The sequence below is a fragment of the Physella acuta genome, unplaced genomic scaffold (assembly GCF_028476545.2).
Source record: "Physella acuta isolate Inbredline_101_S28 unplaced genomic scaffold, ASM2847654v3 ptg000705l, whole genome shotgun sequence".
Lineage (NCBI taxonomy): Eukaryota > Metazoa > Mollusca > Gastropoda > Physidae > Physella > Physella acuta.
The window spans coordinates 596,566-614,717 of record NW_026732224.1 but is presented as its reverse complement, the minus strand read 5'-3'; the positions used below and the strand labels follow the sequence as shown (position 1 = coordinate 614,717).

Sequence of the window (18,152 nt, the reverse complement as noted above, 5' to 3'; positions counted from 1 at the left end):
TTTTTTTTTTATAACACGGATGTTCTAATTTGTATCAAATTTACGCATGACTGACAAAACGTACTAGTAAAATATGTGCAAGAAAAGGGAGAAGATAGAACTACTATTCAGAATCGAACAAGACAACCCTACTTTGTGATTAAGGGGTCGCCCATAAATGACGTCATACTCGTAGGGGGAGGGGGGTCGTAATTTTGTGACAGTATGTGATGAAGGGGTGGGGGTTAGATGGTGTGACATAACACTTTTGCATTATAAGAAAGCAATGTTAGAAAACGAATTTTAGCCGTTATCCCGCGTTTTAGAAAACAGTTTTAATAAATTGTAATAGGAATTGATTAAAATGTTGACAGAGTTTAGACAAGATTTTGGGAAAAAATATCGATGTTTTAAGAACAATTCAACTGCAATTTTGAGGGGGTTGTAGGCCGAGGTGTGACGTCATTTTAGGGGGGGGGGAGGTGTGTGGCTTTTTGTGACGATGTGTGACGGAGTGGAGGTAAAAATCGTCAAAAAAAGCGTGACGTCATTTATGGATGACCCCCTCTCAATAAGTGAAAAAAAAGTAGTGTTAACCTCTCTCTTTAAAATACTTACATTTTTTGTGTAGGCGCCTATGTATAATAATGAATACGTGTATATGAAACCACATAAGTGAATGTTATCTTAATATTAAAGAATAGTTTCAACCATGTCAATAAAATATTAATATTTGAATTATGTGGACACTCTCTGTCCTCTGCTGGGGTGCGGGCAACCTTCACGCCATAATTCCTCAATTTTGAAGAATATTTTTGAACAATCCGGAACGTACGGAGGCAGAGATAAATGAACACCAAAGTACTGAGGGGTAACTGAACAGTATTTAGCTGACTGGAAGTCTATGTGAACCCTACTTATAGATAACACCATACAAAAGTCTTTAGCCAGTAGGGTAAAAGTCTATGTGAACCCTACTTATAGATAACACCATACAAAAGTCTTTAGCCAGTAGGGTAAAAGTCTATGTGAACCCTACTTATAGATAACACCATACAAAAGTCTTTAGCCAGTAGGGTAAAAGTCTATGTAAACCCTACTTATAGATAACACCATACAATTTAGCCAGTAGGGTAAAAGTCTATGTAAACCCTACTTATAGATAACACCATACAAAAGTCTTTAGCCAGTAGGGTAAAAGTCTATGTGAACCCTACTTATAGATAACACCATACAAAAGTCTTTAGCCAGTAGGGTAAAAGTCTATGTGAACCCTACTTATAGATAACACCATACAAAAGTCTTTAGCCAGTAGGGTAAAAGTCTATGTGAACCCTACTTATAGATAACACCATACAAAAGTCTTTAGCCAGTAGGGTAAAAGTCTATGTGAACCCTACTTATAGATAACACCATACAAAAGTCTTTAGCCAGTAGGGTAAAAGTCTATGTAAACCCTACTTATAGATAACACCATACAAAAGTCTTTAGCCAGTAGGGTAAAAGTCTATGTGAACCCTACTTATAGATAACACCATACAAAAGTCTTTAGCCAGTAGGGTAAAAGTCTATGTAAACCCTACTTATAGATAACACCATACAAAAGTCTTTAGCCAGTAGGGTAAAAGTCTATGTAAACCCTACTTATAGATAACACCATACAAAAGTCTTTAGCCAGTAGGGTAAAAGTCTATGTAAACCCTACTTATAGATAACACCATACAAAAGTCTTTAGCCAGTAGGGTAAAAGTCTATGTGAACCCTACTTATAGATAACACCATACAAAAGTCTTTAGCCAGTAGGGTAAAAGTCTATGTAAACCCTACTTATAGATAACACCATATGTAACAACATGAATTCTTTGTTGTTGTGGGTTAGCTTTCATACAGGAACACGAGCAACAGTGGCAACTTGAAATGACAACTTTATTTACACTATGTACAGATAAATCCGTGGTACATCCATATTTGAAGATCAACTGATATAGGTACAAATAATAATCACGACTCCAAGTCATGGAGACATCTTACATTCACAGCCATCGTTCCAGTCCCAAGTCCTAGCACACAACACCCGTTCACCTTTCGCTCTCCCTTTTATTCACCACTTTCTCTCCCCTTACGTCAATGAGCGATCTCACCCAAAACACGGAAAAACACATGACGATCGCTCAGACAGTCCTTCCGCTAGCCAGGTACTCTTCATTCATGCAAAACACAATATAATAAAGATACATAATAATACAGTCTGTGACACGTCCCCCCTTCGAATAAAATTTTGTGTAACAAAATTTATAAATACAATATTAGTAGGGCAGGATCATGTGCCAGACAACAAAATTTATAAATACAGTATTGGTAGGGCAGGATCATGTGCCAGACAACAAAAAATTGTGTACAATTCAAAGTAGAGTAAAATATATTCATTTTTAGACTAAGCACTTGTAGTCATAAATTTATAGTGCATACAAATACAACAGTATGTAGTGACTATATCAGTGATAATTAAAATATGTCAGTGTTTTGAACAAAAACTTTAAATGTACAAGCATTATAGGTAATATTTAATGCATCAATATACATTCACATAGGAGAAAAAAACATTTCAATTACCCAGTAACTGTAGTATAAGCAAGACAAATGAGTGTAATAAATTACCAAACTAGTCTGGTACATGACCTTATTACCAAACATAATACATAGTTGAAATTATCAAAGACATAATTCAACTCATAATTTAAATAACTATATCCTATGTGGTAAAAAAAAACTTCCTTATCATCAAGGTATGTTATTACCACGCATGAGTAATATACTTTGTTGTCTCCCCTAGTCGACCCATTTCAGTCATATCTAGGTCACAACACAACATTCTTGCCTTTCACAGGTATCGACTGATACAATTCATCATTGAGACTTCCGTCTTATTGTTATGCGGAATAAATAGTCTCTAACTTTTACTTTATACATTATTCCCTGTTAATTAATAGTATAGAATAGGTTTAACATAATACAGTTTACATTCTTTAGATATAGTACACAATTTATGTTTACTCAAACACATTATTTGATATTTATATATTACAGTTACAGACTGTATAATATTAATAAACTGTCAATTGATAATTTATCTTAGCATCCTCTATAGCATGAGTAATCGTTCTCGTGCAGTTGACGATGACCTGTATGCCATCTCTCCCTCAAATTGTAGCTTTTAGCTGTGCTACCATAATCATTTCCTAGATTTCGTGTAACTTGTGTTACTTCATTTGTTTTAATATTCTCCTCTGGTTTCTGAACAACGTCAGTGGTTATCTTGCTTTGTGTATGTTGGTTTGGTTCATCAACCAACTCAATATAAATATTATGGCATTGCTTTGGCCTTTCATAATACATCTTGCTTCGGTATCTTTCATTAGAACGTGATATATTCTTTCTTAAATTACTATATTTCCCACATGACTTTCTTTGTACATAATTGTTTCTTCTCTGATTTGCCAACCTATGCCAACATTGATTTTGGTAATGACCTGTTTTTCCGCAGTAAAAACATCTAGATTTTGGCTTCTTATAAACATGGTGACTGTATTCATAGTTTGCTAAATTTCTTTTTCTTTCATTCTGTGCATTAATGACATTAATGACATTCTTATTAACATGTTGACTGTATTCATAGTTTGCTACATTTCTTTTACTTTCATTCTGTGCATTTTTATTAACATGGTGACCGTATACATAGTTTGATAGGTTTCTTTTACTGTCAGTTTGTAATTTATTGACATTGTAGTTTGTAGATATTGTTTCATCTTTCTTAACTTCCTTGTGCTTCTTTATTGATTCTAGTTCACACATAAATTTCTGGGTTAATTTCTCCATTTCTTTGTTAAATTTATTCTTGAGTTCTAGTATATCTTCTTTATAGTTTGACTCCAATTTTCGAAGTAAATCTTCAATAGGTACGTTCTCTTCATTGTGGCTTATAAAGTTCACTGATTCATTAATCATCATTAGTTTATCATGATTCCTGCCATTCTCCGATGGACTTATTAAATCATCACTGCCATTCACTGATGGGCTTATTAAATCATTTTGACTGCCATTCTCTGATCGACTTACGATACAACTTTCAATAATATTCTCGTGTACAAGCGTTTGAGTCAATAAAGAGTCAATCTTAAGACATTCTAATGTATCTGTCACCTTTAAATCATTATTAAGTTCAACCTCTGTTTTATCCTTGGGTTTCAATTCTTCCTGGACTATGTTACTCTGTTCTTCATTCCAAAGGTTGCCAATATTTACTTCTTCAAGTTCTGCTTTAAATTCTGTCTGTTCACTTTCTAATTTTGGTTCATTTGTGTCTGTTATAGCTTTCATTTCTAATAGTTCTTGTTTATATGCTAGTTCATGTAGGCCAACTTGTTTTTCCATAGTTTCAGCCCTATTATCTGCTCTCTGTTTTCTGTTTCTTTTTTTCCGCTTTCCTTTTGGTTGTACAGTCTCTTCTACTTTATCTCCATCTGACATTTCTTCTACTTTATGCATGTCTGTAATAGCTCTTGATCTATTACACACTATTTCTATCATATCATCTAGTTCTCTCAATACATTTCCATGAGCTCGTCGGGGTTGGTCTGTTTCTTCGTCCCATGCTTCTTTTGCTTCTTCTATGTCTTTTTCAAGTCGATTGGTTGCCCAGGCTATCTGCTTATTCATCTTCTTAATGCCTTGCGCCCTCGCTAGTGCTAGATATTCTTCAAAACATGACATTTTGATATATTTTCTATGACATAAAATATAAATTCATTAGTTGACAATAGATAAATGTTAATTAATTTACAATACCCTTTCTTGGTTTCTGGCTTGTTTTAGTTGATTACAGACATCTGGTAATCCAAGAAAAGTTCATAGTACATATTTACGTCCAAAAATAGTTCACTTTGTTGATTCCAAAAAGTTGAAAAAATTCAAAATAGTTCTAGTAGCCTGTTACAGAGTAGAAATTTGTCCAGTTTTAGATAAGACATCTTTAGGAACAGTTTAGGAACAGTTACAAAAATAAACTTGATCTGCTAAATCCAAACAGTAGAAAAACTTGAACAGCTAATCCATATAGAAAAAACTTGAACAGCTAAATCCAAACAGTAGAAAAACTTGAACAGCTAAATCCAAACAGAACAAAACACACAGACGATATTTACTCGACATTGGTGAGACAATATCGAAATAAGGTGATAAAAATTATCACGATGATGACTTGACTTGAACAAAACGTCTGACTTGACTACAGCAACCCTTCTGACTTGAGTGTAGATAGATGACTTTCAAGAACTTGACGTACTTGGTAAACAGTGGAAGACCACAGACTGTAATATCTCCATTTCTGACATATGTAGCACCAATTCTTCAACCACTTGTGACATCATAAGTAACAGTAATACAATGTAGCAACATCCTTTATTGCCTCCACTTCTGACACCATATGTAACAACATGTATTCTTTGTTGTTGTGGGTTAGCTTTCATACAGGAACACGAGCAACAGTGGCAACTTGAAATGACAACTTTATTTACACTATGTACAGATAAATCCGTGGTACATCCATATTTGAAGATCAACTGATATAGGTACAAATAATAATCACGACTCCAAGTCATGGAGACATCTTACATTCACAGCCATCGTTCCAGTCCCAAGTCCTAGCACACAACACCCGTTCACCTTTCGCTCTCCCTTTTATTCACCACTTTCTCTCCCCTTACGTCAATGAGCGATCTCACCCAAAACACGGAAAAACACATGACGATCGCTCAGACAGTCCTTCCGCTAGCCAGGTACTCTTCATTCATGCAAAACACAATATAATAAAGATACATAATAATACAGTCTGTGACACCATACAAAAGTCTTTAGCCAGTAGGGTAAAAGTCTATGTAAACCCTACTTATAGATAACACCATACAAAAGTCTTTAGCCAGTAGGGTAAAAGTCTATGTGAACCCTACTTATAGATAACACCATACAAAAGTCTTTAGCCAGTAGGGTAAAAGTCTATGTGAACCCTACTTATAGATAACACCATACAAAAGTCTTTAGCCAGTAGGGTAAAAGTCTATGTAAACCCTACTTATAGATAACACCATACAAAAGTCTTTAGCCAGTAGGGTAAAAGTCTATGTGAACCCTACTTATAGATAACATCATACAAAAGTCTTTAGCCAGTTGTGTAAAAGTCTATGTGAACCCTACTTATAGATAACACCATACAAAAGTCTTTAGCCAGTAGGGTAAAAGTCTATGTGAACCCTACTTATAGATAACACCATACAAAAGTCTTTAGCCAGTAGGGTAAAAGTCTATGTAAACCCTACTTATAGATAACACCATACAAAAGTCTTTAGCCAGTAGGGTAAAAGTCTATGTGAACCCTACTTATAGATAACACCATACAAAAGTCTTTAGCCAGTAGGGTAAAAGTCTATGTAAACCCTACTTATAGATAACACCATACAAAAGTCTTTAGCCAGTTGGGTAAAAGTCTATGTAAACCCTACTTATAGATAACACCATTCAAAAGTCTTTAGCCAGTTGTGTAAAAGTATGTAAACCCTACTTATAGATAACACCATTCAAAAGTCTTTAGCCAGTTGTGTAAAAGTATGTAAACCCTACTTATAGATAACACCATACAAAAGTCTTTAGCCAGTTGGGTAAAAGTATGTAAACCCTACTTATGGATGACAACATATGAAAGTGTTAAGTTGAGGTATTTATATTGGAACGGTGTTTACATTATAATTGACAAAATGAATATAAACCAACCCATGTCAAATTTATGCCTCCAACCCTCTGCACCACAACATAGCTACGAGACTAGGTCTTATCCCCCACCCCGACTTAAATACACTACTAGGTCTTCCCCCTCCCACCCCCCACGAGCCCTTCACTACACCTGACTATGCAACTATGACTCAGCTGTACTGTATAAATCCACAAGTTTACCATCTCTCAAACTTAATCAAAAGTGTTAGCATTACATAATAAAATACATTTAATCTAATTACACAAAAAATCTTCAACACTGCAATTTTACAAGAAAAATAAATTTTATTCTTTGAAATAAACTATGTACAAATTTGTTATCATACTAACCATTTTTAAAAAACCTATAACAATAGAATAACATGAAATTTGCATATTCCAACCATACAGAAACTACACACGCATATAAGATTGCTAATTTTTCTTACAGTCTACAACCTTGCCAAATATGCTGACATAAAAACTATAACAATAGGATAACAAAATATTTGCATATCCCAACCATACAGAAGCTACACACTCACAAAAGAATACTAACTTTTCTTATGTTGCGTACAAACTCGCCAAATAAGCTGAAGAGACTGTTTTACATTATTCACAAGAAATAACTCTATAATGGATTTTACAGTAACAAATAATCCTTTATCTCCAGGTAACACAACTTGGAATTCACTTAGAATTATACCCTTCAGCACAGATAGTAATTGTAACCCCTCTTTCTCTTAAACATAAAGCTCAAAGGTTCCTACATGTCTTTGAATGCTGACCTCTATAATAAAAGGCAAGTGACCCTTGATGATAATTTATCCCCATACATTAAAAAACATTTTTTTTTGGTTTAGACAACAAGTTGGTAACCCCTAGAAAACCCTTCAGTCCCCTGGGGGTCATGACCCATAGACTGGGAACCCTTGCTTTCACCCATGGTCTAGAAATAACAATAAACTGTTAAAACCTTCAACACATTGTAGCAGCATGAATCCAACCTTTCTGTTAAACCTTCAACACATTGTTGATGGGTGGAACCCGACCATCAGCACATGGTTGATGGGTGAAATCCGACCATCCTCTCCGTAACTTTCTGCGCCTCCTCCTCGCTCATCTTCTCGTAGTGCGACAACTCTATAGTGCAGCTGGCAGTGCCAGAGGTGATACTCCTGAGAGCCGTAGAGTACCCCAACAGCTCCTGCAGTGGGGTGACGACTGTGACAACCTTAGTGTCCAGTCTGGTCTCCACGTTCAGGATGTGGCTGCGCCTGCGTCCCAAGTCTGATAAGACGACGTCCAGTTTCTCACTGTCTGTGGTCACCTGCAGGGGTTAAAGTAAAGATTTGTATTAGGACATAGCGCTCCATTGGGCAGGTGAAGTAGAGTTCATACGTCTCTTCACCTCAGCATATGAACGTATAATGTACTAGGCCCAGGCCTTTACTTTTTACTTTTCCTAACATGAGTTAGGTATTCATCACAGCTGGGTGGACTTTCACCAGGATTCAAACTTGAGCACCTCTGGTTAGCAGTCTAGCGCTCTACTGCTAGGCCACGCTGTCCCACCCGGGGGGGGGGGGGGGTTAAGGGCTTGGGGTTATTTTTAACAGTTTAACCTTTTTAACACCTAAACTTTTTGTAGAAAGAGTTGCCTAAAGATAACACTAATCTATTTTCTCTAACAATTTTTAACAAATTAAACTGTTAGTACTAATAAAATCTACTACTATAATAGGCTAATTTTAAACACTTAAACCTTTTGTGGAAAAAGTTGTCTACAAGTAACTTGAAAATATTTTCTCTAACAATTTTTAACAATTAAACTGTTAACATCTACTACTACAATAGGCTAATTTTAAACACTTGAACCTTTTGTGGAAAAAGTTGTCTACAAGTAACTTGAAAATATTTTCTCTAACAATTTTTAACAAATTAAACTGTTAACATCTACTACTACAATAGGCTAATTTTAAACACTTGAACCTTTTGTGGAAAAAGTTGTCTACAAGTAACTTGAAAATATTTTCTCTAACAATTTTTAACAATTAAACTGTTAACATCTACTACTATAATGGTCTAATTTAGTGGGTGTGTAACTCTTGGGGGGAGAACAAACAAGGAAATACTAAACATAGAACAAACAAGGAAATACTAAACATAGAACAAACAAGGAAATACTAAACATAGAACAAACCAAGAAGACTATACTGTGGTTAAGGTATTAGTATGGAAATAAGTTGGGTGAATTACATAAGCAGTTTGTAACTTTATATTTAAGATGACACAAACACATGAAAGATACAGATTATTACATGAATAAACTATGCAAATCAGAGTAACAAAAAATAATGCTACAGATATCATTTCAAGTTCAAGGCATTTGTACAAAAAAAAAAAAAAATAAAAAAAAAATTTGGATAATATTAAATACTCTGACATGATGCTACAGATATCATTTTAAGCTTTAAGGCATTTGTACAAAAAAAAATTAAAAATAATAATTTGGATATAATTAAATACTCTGACATGATGCTACAGATATCATTTTAAGCTTTAAGGCATTTGTACAAAAAAAAATTAAAAATAATAATTTGGATATAATTAAATACTCTGACATGATGCTACAGATATCATTTTAAGCTTCAAGGCATTTGTACAAAAAAAAATAAGTTAAAAAAAAAATTGGATAATATTAAATACTCGGACATGATGCTTACCTCCATAGCCATCATGGGCTCCAGAAGGACCGAGTCAGCAGATTTGAGAGCCTTCTGGACAGCCATGGCAGCGCAGGCTGTGACCATGGGGAGGGTAGTGTGGTAGTGGCTGTTGAACTCATGCAGGTGGACACTGGTGTGGATGACGGGAAACTTCAGGAGGCTGCCTGCACACAGAACATATAAAATATAACACATAAAATATAACACATAAAATCTATATATATAATTCTCTTCTGGGAGACGCTAGAAAACAAGCTGTAAGCGCGCTTCCTACCACCCCACCCCTACATGGTCTGGTGAGCTGTGGTTCACGCTAAATGTTTACATTCTTAGAGCCGGGTTTAGTGACGGCTATTAGGGGCAGATAATTTAGTTTGAAACGATCTTAAACTATGGGGAGGTAACTAAGAGGAGGCTGCTTTCCTGGGGGGGGGGTAGGGGTTGGGGGAAAGGAGGGTGGGGGTATTATCGTTCTTAACGACCTACTGATAGTGTTTTAAAGCAAATATTTTCAGTGGCAGCATTGATACTGTCGAATTCACAAATTATGAATTACTGAAAAGTAGAAAATAAAACAACTAAATAGCGGCATATGATATGCCGCGGGTCGACTCGTATAAAATATAACACATAAAAAAAAATATAACACAAAAGGTAGCTGCCTGCACACATAAAATAAACACATTAGTAGAGCTTTTCAACTTTTAGAAACATTACCCCTTGAAAATCTATTTTTAAAAATCTAGGATATTGAAACAAATGTGGGCATGGTCGAGTCAGTAAAGCTGATGGTTGCTAAACCAAAAACCTTCGAGTTCGAACCCTTGGGCAGATGAGGCTTGTTAGCAACTCATATAGGAGAGACAACTCCAAAATCAAACAACTGCTGCCTTGTAGTTTGTTCTTGGCTGGACGAAGGCTATGGAATCAAATCCAAAAAAGAAAAGAAGACTAAAATTGGAGTCAATGGCCTCAATGATGTATAACCATTTGATACGTATACTTAATTGTGTTTGAGGGAATCCCTTCCAACACTAAAATTAAGAACAAAGAAGGAAAATAGAAGAGAAACAAATGTTAAAAACACATTAACACACTAAAAAATCAAAGCAACAAATTCCTTCCCATGCTAACATAATTAAATAAACTTATAAAAGCTAAATTAAACTCCCAAATGAAAGGTTATTAAATTTACATTTGGATTAAATTCAATACATTCAATATGAAAATCAATTAATACAACATAAACCAATCACATATACCATTTGAAAACATTTAGAACAAAAGTAAGTTAACCAAATACACCATATGAACATTATCACACTTTCTATATGAAAACAAAACAATAAACAAAGCAAACATTTCATACAACAGCTATTTAAACAACAAGCTAACCATATGAAAGCTATTAAAACAATAAATAGTAAACAAAATAAATCAAATGAAAGCTACTTAAATGATAAAAAGCTAACAATATAAATCATATGAAACTATTAAAAAAATAAATAGCTAACAATGTAAATCATATAAAAACTATTAAAACAATAAATAGATAACAAAAAAAAATCATATAAAACTATTAAACAATAGATAGCTAACAATGTAAGTCATATAAAACTTTTAAACCAAAAAGCAAGCCAACTCACCATGAGAAAGTCCTGACCTGACCCCCAGCTCAATGGCCTTGAGAACCTTGTGTTTAATGTTAAGAGGGTGGTCAACAGATTTCTCCAGGATCACATGCTTGAATTCACGGTTTTCAACGTCAGGGTGTAACGACAATTTGATGTGTGCAAACTGATGGCGCCCACCCAAATCCTTGTCCAAAACTTGAGTTACCTCTGCAACGCAATCAATTATTCATCAAATTTTAATGATACAAATAAAAAAATAATTTTTTGTTTAGCTCTTTTTGTATCTACCTTTGTTCCTCTAAATGTTTAATCAATGAACAAAATCAAGTACCTGCATCAGTTAGAATAGTCTCCCTGTATGCTATTTGTAATGGCCCTAGATCAACATCCAGCCCATATTCCTTCTCCAGCCGAGATTTGATAATGTCCAAGTGGAGCTCACCCATGCCAGATAAAATTGTTTGACCAGTCTCAGCGCTTATTTCCACCTGGGAAAAATCAGGGAAAAATTTATTTATAATCCAAATTTTATTATTACTATTATAGTACATTGCCATAATTAAACTTAAACTTTTTAAAAAAATTAATAAACAAATAACAGGTTCAGATAAAGAGAAGGTGAAAAATAACTACAGAATCAATTATATTTATCCATTTATTAAAATATGAACACATTTTTCTGGATGGGAATTTTTAAAAAAACATACGAAAAACAAACTTTTAAACTAGATAAAGAGAAGGCGAAAAATTACTACAGAATCAATTATATTTATCCATCTATTAAAATATGAACACATTTTTCTGGATGGGGAATTTAAAAAAAAAAACAGCTACGAAAAACTAACTTTTAAACTAGGGTCTTCCTTCTGAAGCTGTTCTAGCGCCATGTCCAAGTTTTTCTGGACGGACAAAGAAGAGGGTTCCACAGAACAGAAGAACACAGGGTCAGGCACTGAGAGTCCAGCCAGGATTGGCACCATGTCACTGGTCAGTGAATCCTCTTCCTCTGCTTCTTCTGCGGCTGTGCAAGGTCAAAAAAAAGGTCATAACTACAAGGTGAAGGTGTCGGAAATAACACAAAATTTATTTTTAGTTGGTGGTTTATCTTGTTTCATTATACAAATTTAACTTGACATTTTATCCTTAGCATTTTTTTTTATCTGACTGAGCTAAACAGATTTATAATTTTAGGTTTAATAATCATCAGCAAAAAAAAATGAGAAAAGTGAAATGCTCAAGTACACAAAGAAACGAGCCAGTATTTTAATTTTAAAAACTTATCATTATATTTTTATTGGATTATCAAAGTCTTATAGACTATGAAGTTACCTACAGAGCCAATTATCTTGATAATAAATTAAAAACAAAATAGACAAAAACTTTTTCAATCCAAGGCCAATAACTAGCTTTGTTACTTCTCATAGGAGTAATCTGCCCCTTAAAACAGATTTTTATTTTGTTGCTTGTGTTTAAATAACCAACAGCCTCAGGGGTGAGAACTTATAAATTTTGACATAACACTTCCAATTTAGCAACAAAAAAATATATCTTACATTCAGCTTTTTTTAGGTCCTTGATTTTACTTTCTGGTTTATTTTGTCCCATCTCATGAATGTACACCCTGGCGGCCTCTTCAGCTGTCTTGTTGCTTGCTGTGATGGTGTCACCTGTGTATGTCTGAACAATTTTTGGGAAAATAGCTGGTAATTATTTCACAAGGTACCAGTCCTGCAAACCTACTTTCTAAGCATATTTAAGGAAACTATTAAATAAACTATTGGCAAGCTTGTTTGTAGCCTAGTGTCTGAGTGTTCAAGCACAATATTAGCGACCCATAATTCTTGCATTCTGTAACTCTCTATAACTTAGCAGGATGTCACTGAGTCTACCCAGGTTTAAAATAGGCATCTAACTCTAATAAAACTAAAGACATATGGGCATATTGTAGACCATATAATCTATTTATAAGCCAAAGAAAAAAATCTCAGTTTCTTCCAGGCATCTTCAACCCCCCCCCCCCCCCCCCGAACGAATTAAATTTATATAGAAAATATAGACTTTTAACAGTGTCCACCCCCTCCGAAGAAAGTCAATCCCCCCCCCCCCCCCCCCCGGAGAAAAAAGTCTGGAAGAAAAAAAAAAACACTGGCTCTTCTCCATCATTGGACTTAATGTATCATCAGAGCTGAAAGGATACTATATTCACTAATTTGTTAATTACTCAGTAATAGAATCAATATACATTTTCAATAATTTATTAATCTCTACGTACTATTTATCTGTTTTAACTCAAACTATAAGCTGTTTAACCAAAATGACTGGCTGTTAACCCAAAATATGATGTTAACTGATTTTCCTTAACTATATGCTAATAACTTTACCTGTTTTAATCTAAACTACATACTTATAACTTTACCTGTTTTAACCTAAACTACAGGCTAATAACTTTACCTGTTTTAGCCCAAACTTTACCTGCTTTAACCCAAACTGCAGGCTACCAACTTTACCTGCTTTAACCCAAACTACAGGCTAATAACTTAACCTGCTTTAACCTAAACTACAGGCTAATAACTTTACCTGTTTTAACCCAAACTACAGGCTAATAACTTTACCTATTTTAACCTAAACTACAGGCTAATAACTTTACCAGTTTTAACCTAAACTACAGGCTAACAACTTTACCTGTTTTAACCCAAACTTTACCTGTTTTAACCCAAACTTTACCTGTTTTAACCCAAACTTTACCTGTTTTAGCCCAAACTTTACCTGTTTTAACCCAAACTACAGGCTAATAACTTTACCTGTTTTAGCCCAAACTTTACCTGTTTTAACCCAAACTACAGGCTAATAACTTTAACCTAAACTACAAGCTAATAACTTTACCTGTTTTAACCCTGCTACTGCCACAATATTGCCAGCTACAGCAGTGGACAAGTCATGGTATTCATCAGCATAAACCTGCAGCAACTTCGTGGTTTTCTCTGTCAAGGCCCGGTTGATGTTAAACACATGAGCCCCAGACTTCAACATCCCTGAATATATTCTCACAAACGTAAGAGGTCCTCTCTGTTTATGGTGAATCACTTTGAAAGCTAACGCACACAAGTGACTGCCATAGTATTTAGAAAACCCATAATTCACCTCCATAGGGCTGGGTAAAAAATAGTTGATAGCGTCTAGTAACGGCTGCACACCTTTATTTTTCAACGAGCTCCCGCAGAAGATCGGGATGATTTTACGATTCAACGTCGCAGTTTTAACAGCATTGACCAGCACTTGAGTAGGGATCTGGTCAAGCTGAGTGTCACACAAAACAAGATCCGCCACCGCCTCGTCAATATCCGCCAGTTTACCTATCAAATCGGCCCTCGCTTTCAGAATGGCTGCTTCATCTTTATTACTACCGTCCAATTTTATCTTCTGCGTCTCAAACGAGCTGCCATCATGGGACTTGCTATCATTCCACGTCAGCGACTCCATGTTTATCAAATCATAAACACCAACAAATTGTTTCCCAGAGCCGATGGGTAAGTTCAACAGGAGGGGGTCAACGTGGAGCTTGTTCCTCAGTGAATCAATGCAGATACTGAGAGACGCCCTGGGCTTGTCCATCTTGTTCAGGTACACCAGCCGAGGGATCTGGTACCTGTCTGCCTGACGCCAAACTGTTAGCGTTTGCGCCTCCACCCCTGAATAACAGAAAATAAAACCATATTTAAATCGATATATTTTCACTTCTTCAAAATTTACATAAAATTATTATGCTTCATAATTGCGTTTTTAATAAAGTGTACTAAAAAATTAAATTTCAGCCCTAGAGAATGAAAAGAGAAAGTTAAGTAAGAAAAGGAAGAAAGGGAAAATAAATTAATAATAATAATAATTAAAATAATAACTAGTAACTAGGAATAATTAATTTAAATCACCATAAAACAAGTGAAGACCTACCAGCTGAGGCATCTAAAATAGCCACTGCTCCATCAAGAACTCGTAAAGATCTCTCCACCTCCACAGTAAAATCAACATGACCTGACCAATAGACAAAATAAAGCTGCTGTGAATGCTTATACAACATATTTAAAAAAAAACAATTACTATGAAGTGGTGACTGAGAAAGTGATTTAATAATTATAAGACAAGTAGAAATAATTGTAAAATCTAATCCTTGTAATAAAAAAATTACATTTCAAAAATTTTCCATACTGATAATACTATAAAAAACTATGTGTAAAATAACTAATTAGATCTATATAATGACAATATTTGTTTATCACAAATTAGCAAACAAATATGTAGTACGATGTGCACAATTTAAGAAGGCTTATTAGTGCTAAAAAGTGGAATAGCTATTTTTTGTTTTTCCCCTAGGTGTCAGCTCTCCAATGAAAAAATAAAAAAAACAGCAGCTATGACCTTCATCAATCAGTAAAAGCTACCTGGTGTATCAATGAGATTAATTTTGTTTCCTTTCCAATTAAAAGTGATGGCAGCAGAGGTTATCGTGATTCCTCTGTCTCTTTCTTGCTCCATATAGTCCATCACAGTATCTCCATGATCAACGTCACCTTTGATAAAATAAAATAATGAAACTCATATCAGCCAAGACTCAAAATAAATAGAACTATATTTTTTTATTATGAGCTTGCAAAAAGAGTGCAGATATATGTACTACATATGTATATGATAAAACTGCATATAATTGTATTTTTAAATTTTAATTAAATAGTAACATGGTGTGACGTTCACAATTTAAACTATTAACTATTTCAATATATGTCTAGTTTCTACAGAAATACATATTTATACATTACAAACCTTATGACTTAGATTATGATACTGTAAATGAGGTGCTTTTAAAGTTTTGTTAATCATTACTCTGTGGTTTTAATTTAAAAAATTGTGTTTTAGGTCAAGATTATGGTCAGCATTAGGATCAAAGAGATAACATTGATATAGCCCAATTTGCAATGATACTATGACCTGTAGAGCTAGAACCCAACAGTGCGCACATAAATTTAAAATCAGTACATGTTATTTACCAAGGTGATTTGAATATCCAGAATAGTACAACATCCTTTCTGTTGTCGTGGTTTTACCAGCATCAATATGTGCCATGATTCCGATATTCCGAATCTTTGACATAACTTCATGCTCGTTTGTTGTCAGTGCTTGACTACTGGTGTGTAGAAGCCTCCATTTTACGTAGGAGTGCCACGTATTGAGCATGTGTGACCCTCTCATTTTCTTGAAATTCAGCATTAGGCCTAAGCTCTTCATGTTTATTTGCTGCTTAGGGCCTATTTATTTTTAATAGCTTTATAGTGACTGCAGTTTAGCTCAGTTAGGGCATTAGGCCTCTTAACCTTAATTTATTTAATATTAAAACAAATAGCAGACCGTTTATTTAATTTAGGCTTATTAAATTTTAAATGAAGTTGAAATAGGCCTATACATTTTTTATGTGCTAAACTACTAGTGGGTTTAGTTGAGGTTCTTGAAACCTGCAGGAAAGCAGACAAAGGCAACATTATATATTAAATTAGCTAACACATGTTGAACATGATGTAGATCTAGGCCTTCTATTTCTAAAACTGTAGGCTACTTAACAAATAAGTAAATGAACTATACTACTACTATAGCCAAACTGTAACTGTTGAGCATTGACTATAGCATACTATACTCAATACTGAGTATACTTAGTATAAATCTAGATCTAGTATACTGGCCTATAGAATAGGCATACTATAATATTAATAATCAATATATATATATATATATATATATATATATATATATATATATATATATATATATATAATTCTCTTCGTTGACACCACCTCGTCGCCAGCAGACTATCAAACCCTCCTCCTGCCCAATCCCTTACTCTCCAGGCATGCGCAACAGAACAGTCTGGTGAACTGTGGTTCACGCTGAATGTTTACAATCATAGGACCGGGTCAAATTAGTGACAGCTATTGGGGGCAGATAATTTAGCTTTTAAATTATTTGAAACTAAGGGGAGGTAACAAGTTCTGCTTGATCTTTTCATTGTGGTCTGCAGTTTCTTCCAGGTATCCCTGCGGGGGGGGGGGGGGGGGTGTGGAATGGAATATAGAAAACATGTACTTGTACCAGTGTCCACTCCCCCATAAATATCAAGTGCCCCCCCCCCCCCCCCCAGGAGAGAAAAAGTCTGGAAAAACACTGGTCATCTGTAAAAGGGCAGTGTCGAATTCACAAATTATTAATTACTGAAAAGTAGAAAATAAAGCAACTAAATAAATAGGGGAGTATGCTGCGCCACGGGTCGGCTCATACTACATATTACTCGTAGTAGGTAGAACTACTCTACTAGAGATATTCTGCAATTAGTAACTAAATACTTTAATTACTTTATTTTACTCTATAGTCATTAGGCCTACCAGACCCAGAGATTTATTGTCCTTGCTAGATTAAAGATTTTCTAGATCTAGAATTTATTTTACATCTTTAATCATTAATTTCTCGACTACATCTAGATCGAACTACCTAACTTCCTAGTACTAGATCTAGCTAGTTAGCTAGTTGAGTAGTGGAGTAGTAAAGTAGGCCTTCACTTAACTACACTAAGTTAAGTAAACATAAAGTTCATTTTAAAAAATAGGGCCCTAATTATTAATTTTAAGTTGTTAGCTATATCTAGATCTAGATAGATCAGGACCCAGGAGTAGCAGTAGTGCCAGTAGCTAGCTACTGCTCCAGTCAGAAATCTAGAACTAGAGTCTAGTTATTTAATCTGTTACTAGTAAGTTAGTCTAGATCTAGTAGTAGTATTTATACTGTCAATGTCATGCGAGCCTAGAGGTTTACTAGTCGAGCTATTAGTCTCTAGACTCTAGATCTAAGACTTAGTCTAATGGTCGTACGCCGACACAGATCTACACACTAGTCACTACACTAGGCACACACATGGCTTTACACACTCAAATTTGCTTCAGCTTATTTACACGACCTTTAGCCTACCCTTCAC

The 18,152-nt window shown here is 34.8% G+C and overlaps 1 protein-coding gene across 3 annotated transcripts; it reads right to left on the bottom strand.

Annotated features, from left to right (window-relative positions):
- Positions 1-7,066: 7,066 nt before the first annotated feature.
- Positions 7,067-18,126, bottom strand: LOC131949631 (ribosome-releasing factor 2, mitochondrial-like). Of its 3 annotated transcripts, none has more exons than XM_059311486.1 (11): positions 18,092-18,126; positions 16,183-16,644; positions 15,580-15,708; positions 15,092-15,172; positions 14,027-14,832; positions 12,697-12,820; positions 11,989-12,164; positions 11,475-11,631; positions 11,156-11,350; positions 9,507-9,673; positions 7,067-8,110 (listed from the first exon to the last, which is right to left on the bottom strand). In XM_059311486.1, the coding sequence occupies exons 2-11, from the start codon at positions 16,418-16,420 to the stop codon at positions 7,835-7,837; spliced, it is 2,349 nt and encodes a 782-aa protein (XP_059167469.1). In that variant the 5' UTR covers positions 16,421-16,644; positions 18,092-18,126; the 3' UTR covers positions 7,067-7,834. The 3 variants fall into 3 exon arrangements, with proteins under 3 accessions (XP_059167469.1, XP_059167468.1, XP_059167467.1); XM_059311485.1 differs by lacking the exon at positions 18,092-18,126 and adding an exon at positions 17,963-18,059; XM_059311484.1 differs by lacking the exon at positions 18,092-18,126 and adding an exon at positions 17,672-17,738.
- Between the last annotated feature and the right edge of the window lie 26 nt (positions 18,127-18,152).

Coding starts and splice junctions, on each gene's coding strand:
- LOC131949631 (XM_059311486.1), bottom strand. CDS start 16,420: ATGAAGAGCTTAGGCCTAATGCTGAATTTCAAGAAAATGAGAGGGTCA. Junction 15,173..15,579: donor TAATCTCATTGATACACCAG/GTAGCTTTTACT, acceptor TCTATTGGTCAG/GTCATGTTGATTTTACTGTG. Junction 9,674..11,155: donor CAGGTCAGGACTTTCTCATG/GTGAGTTGGCTT, acceptor TTCTGTGTGCAG/GCAGCCTCCTGAAGTTTCCC.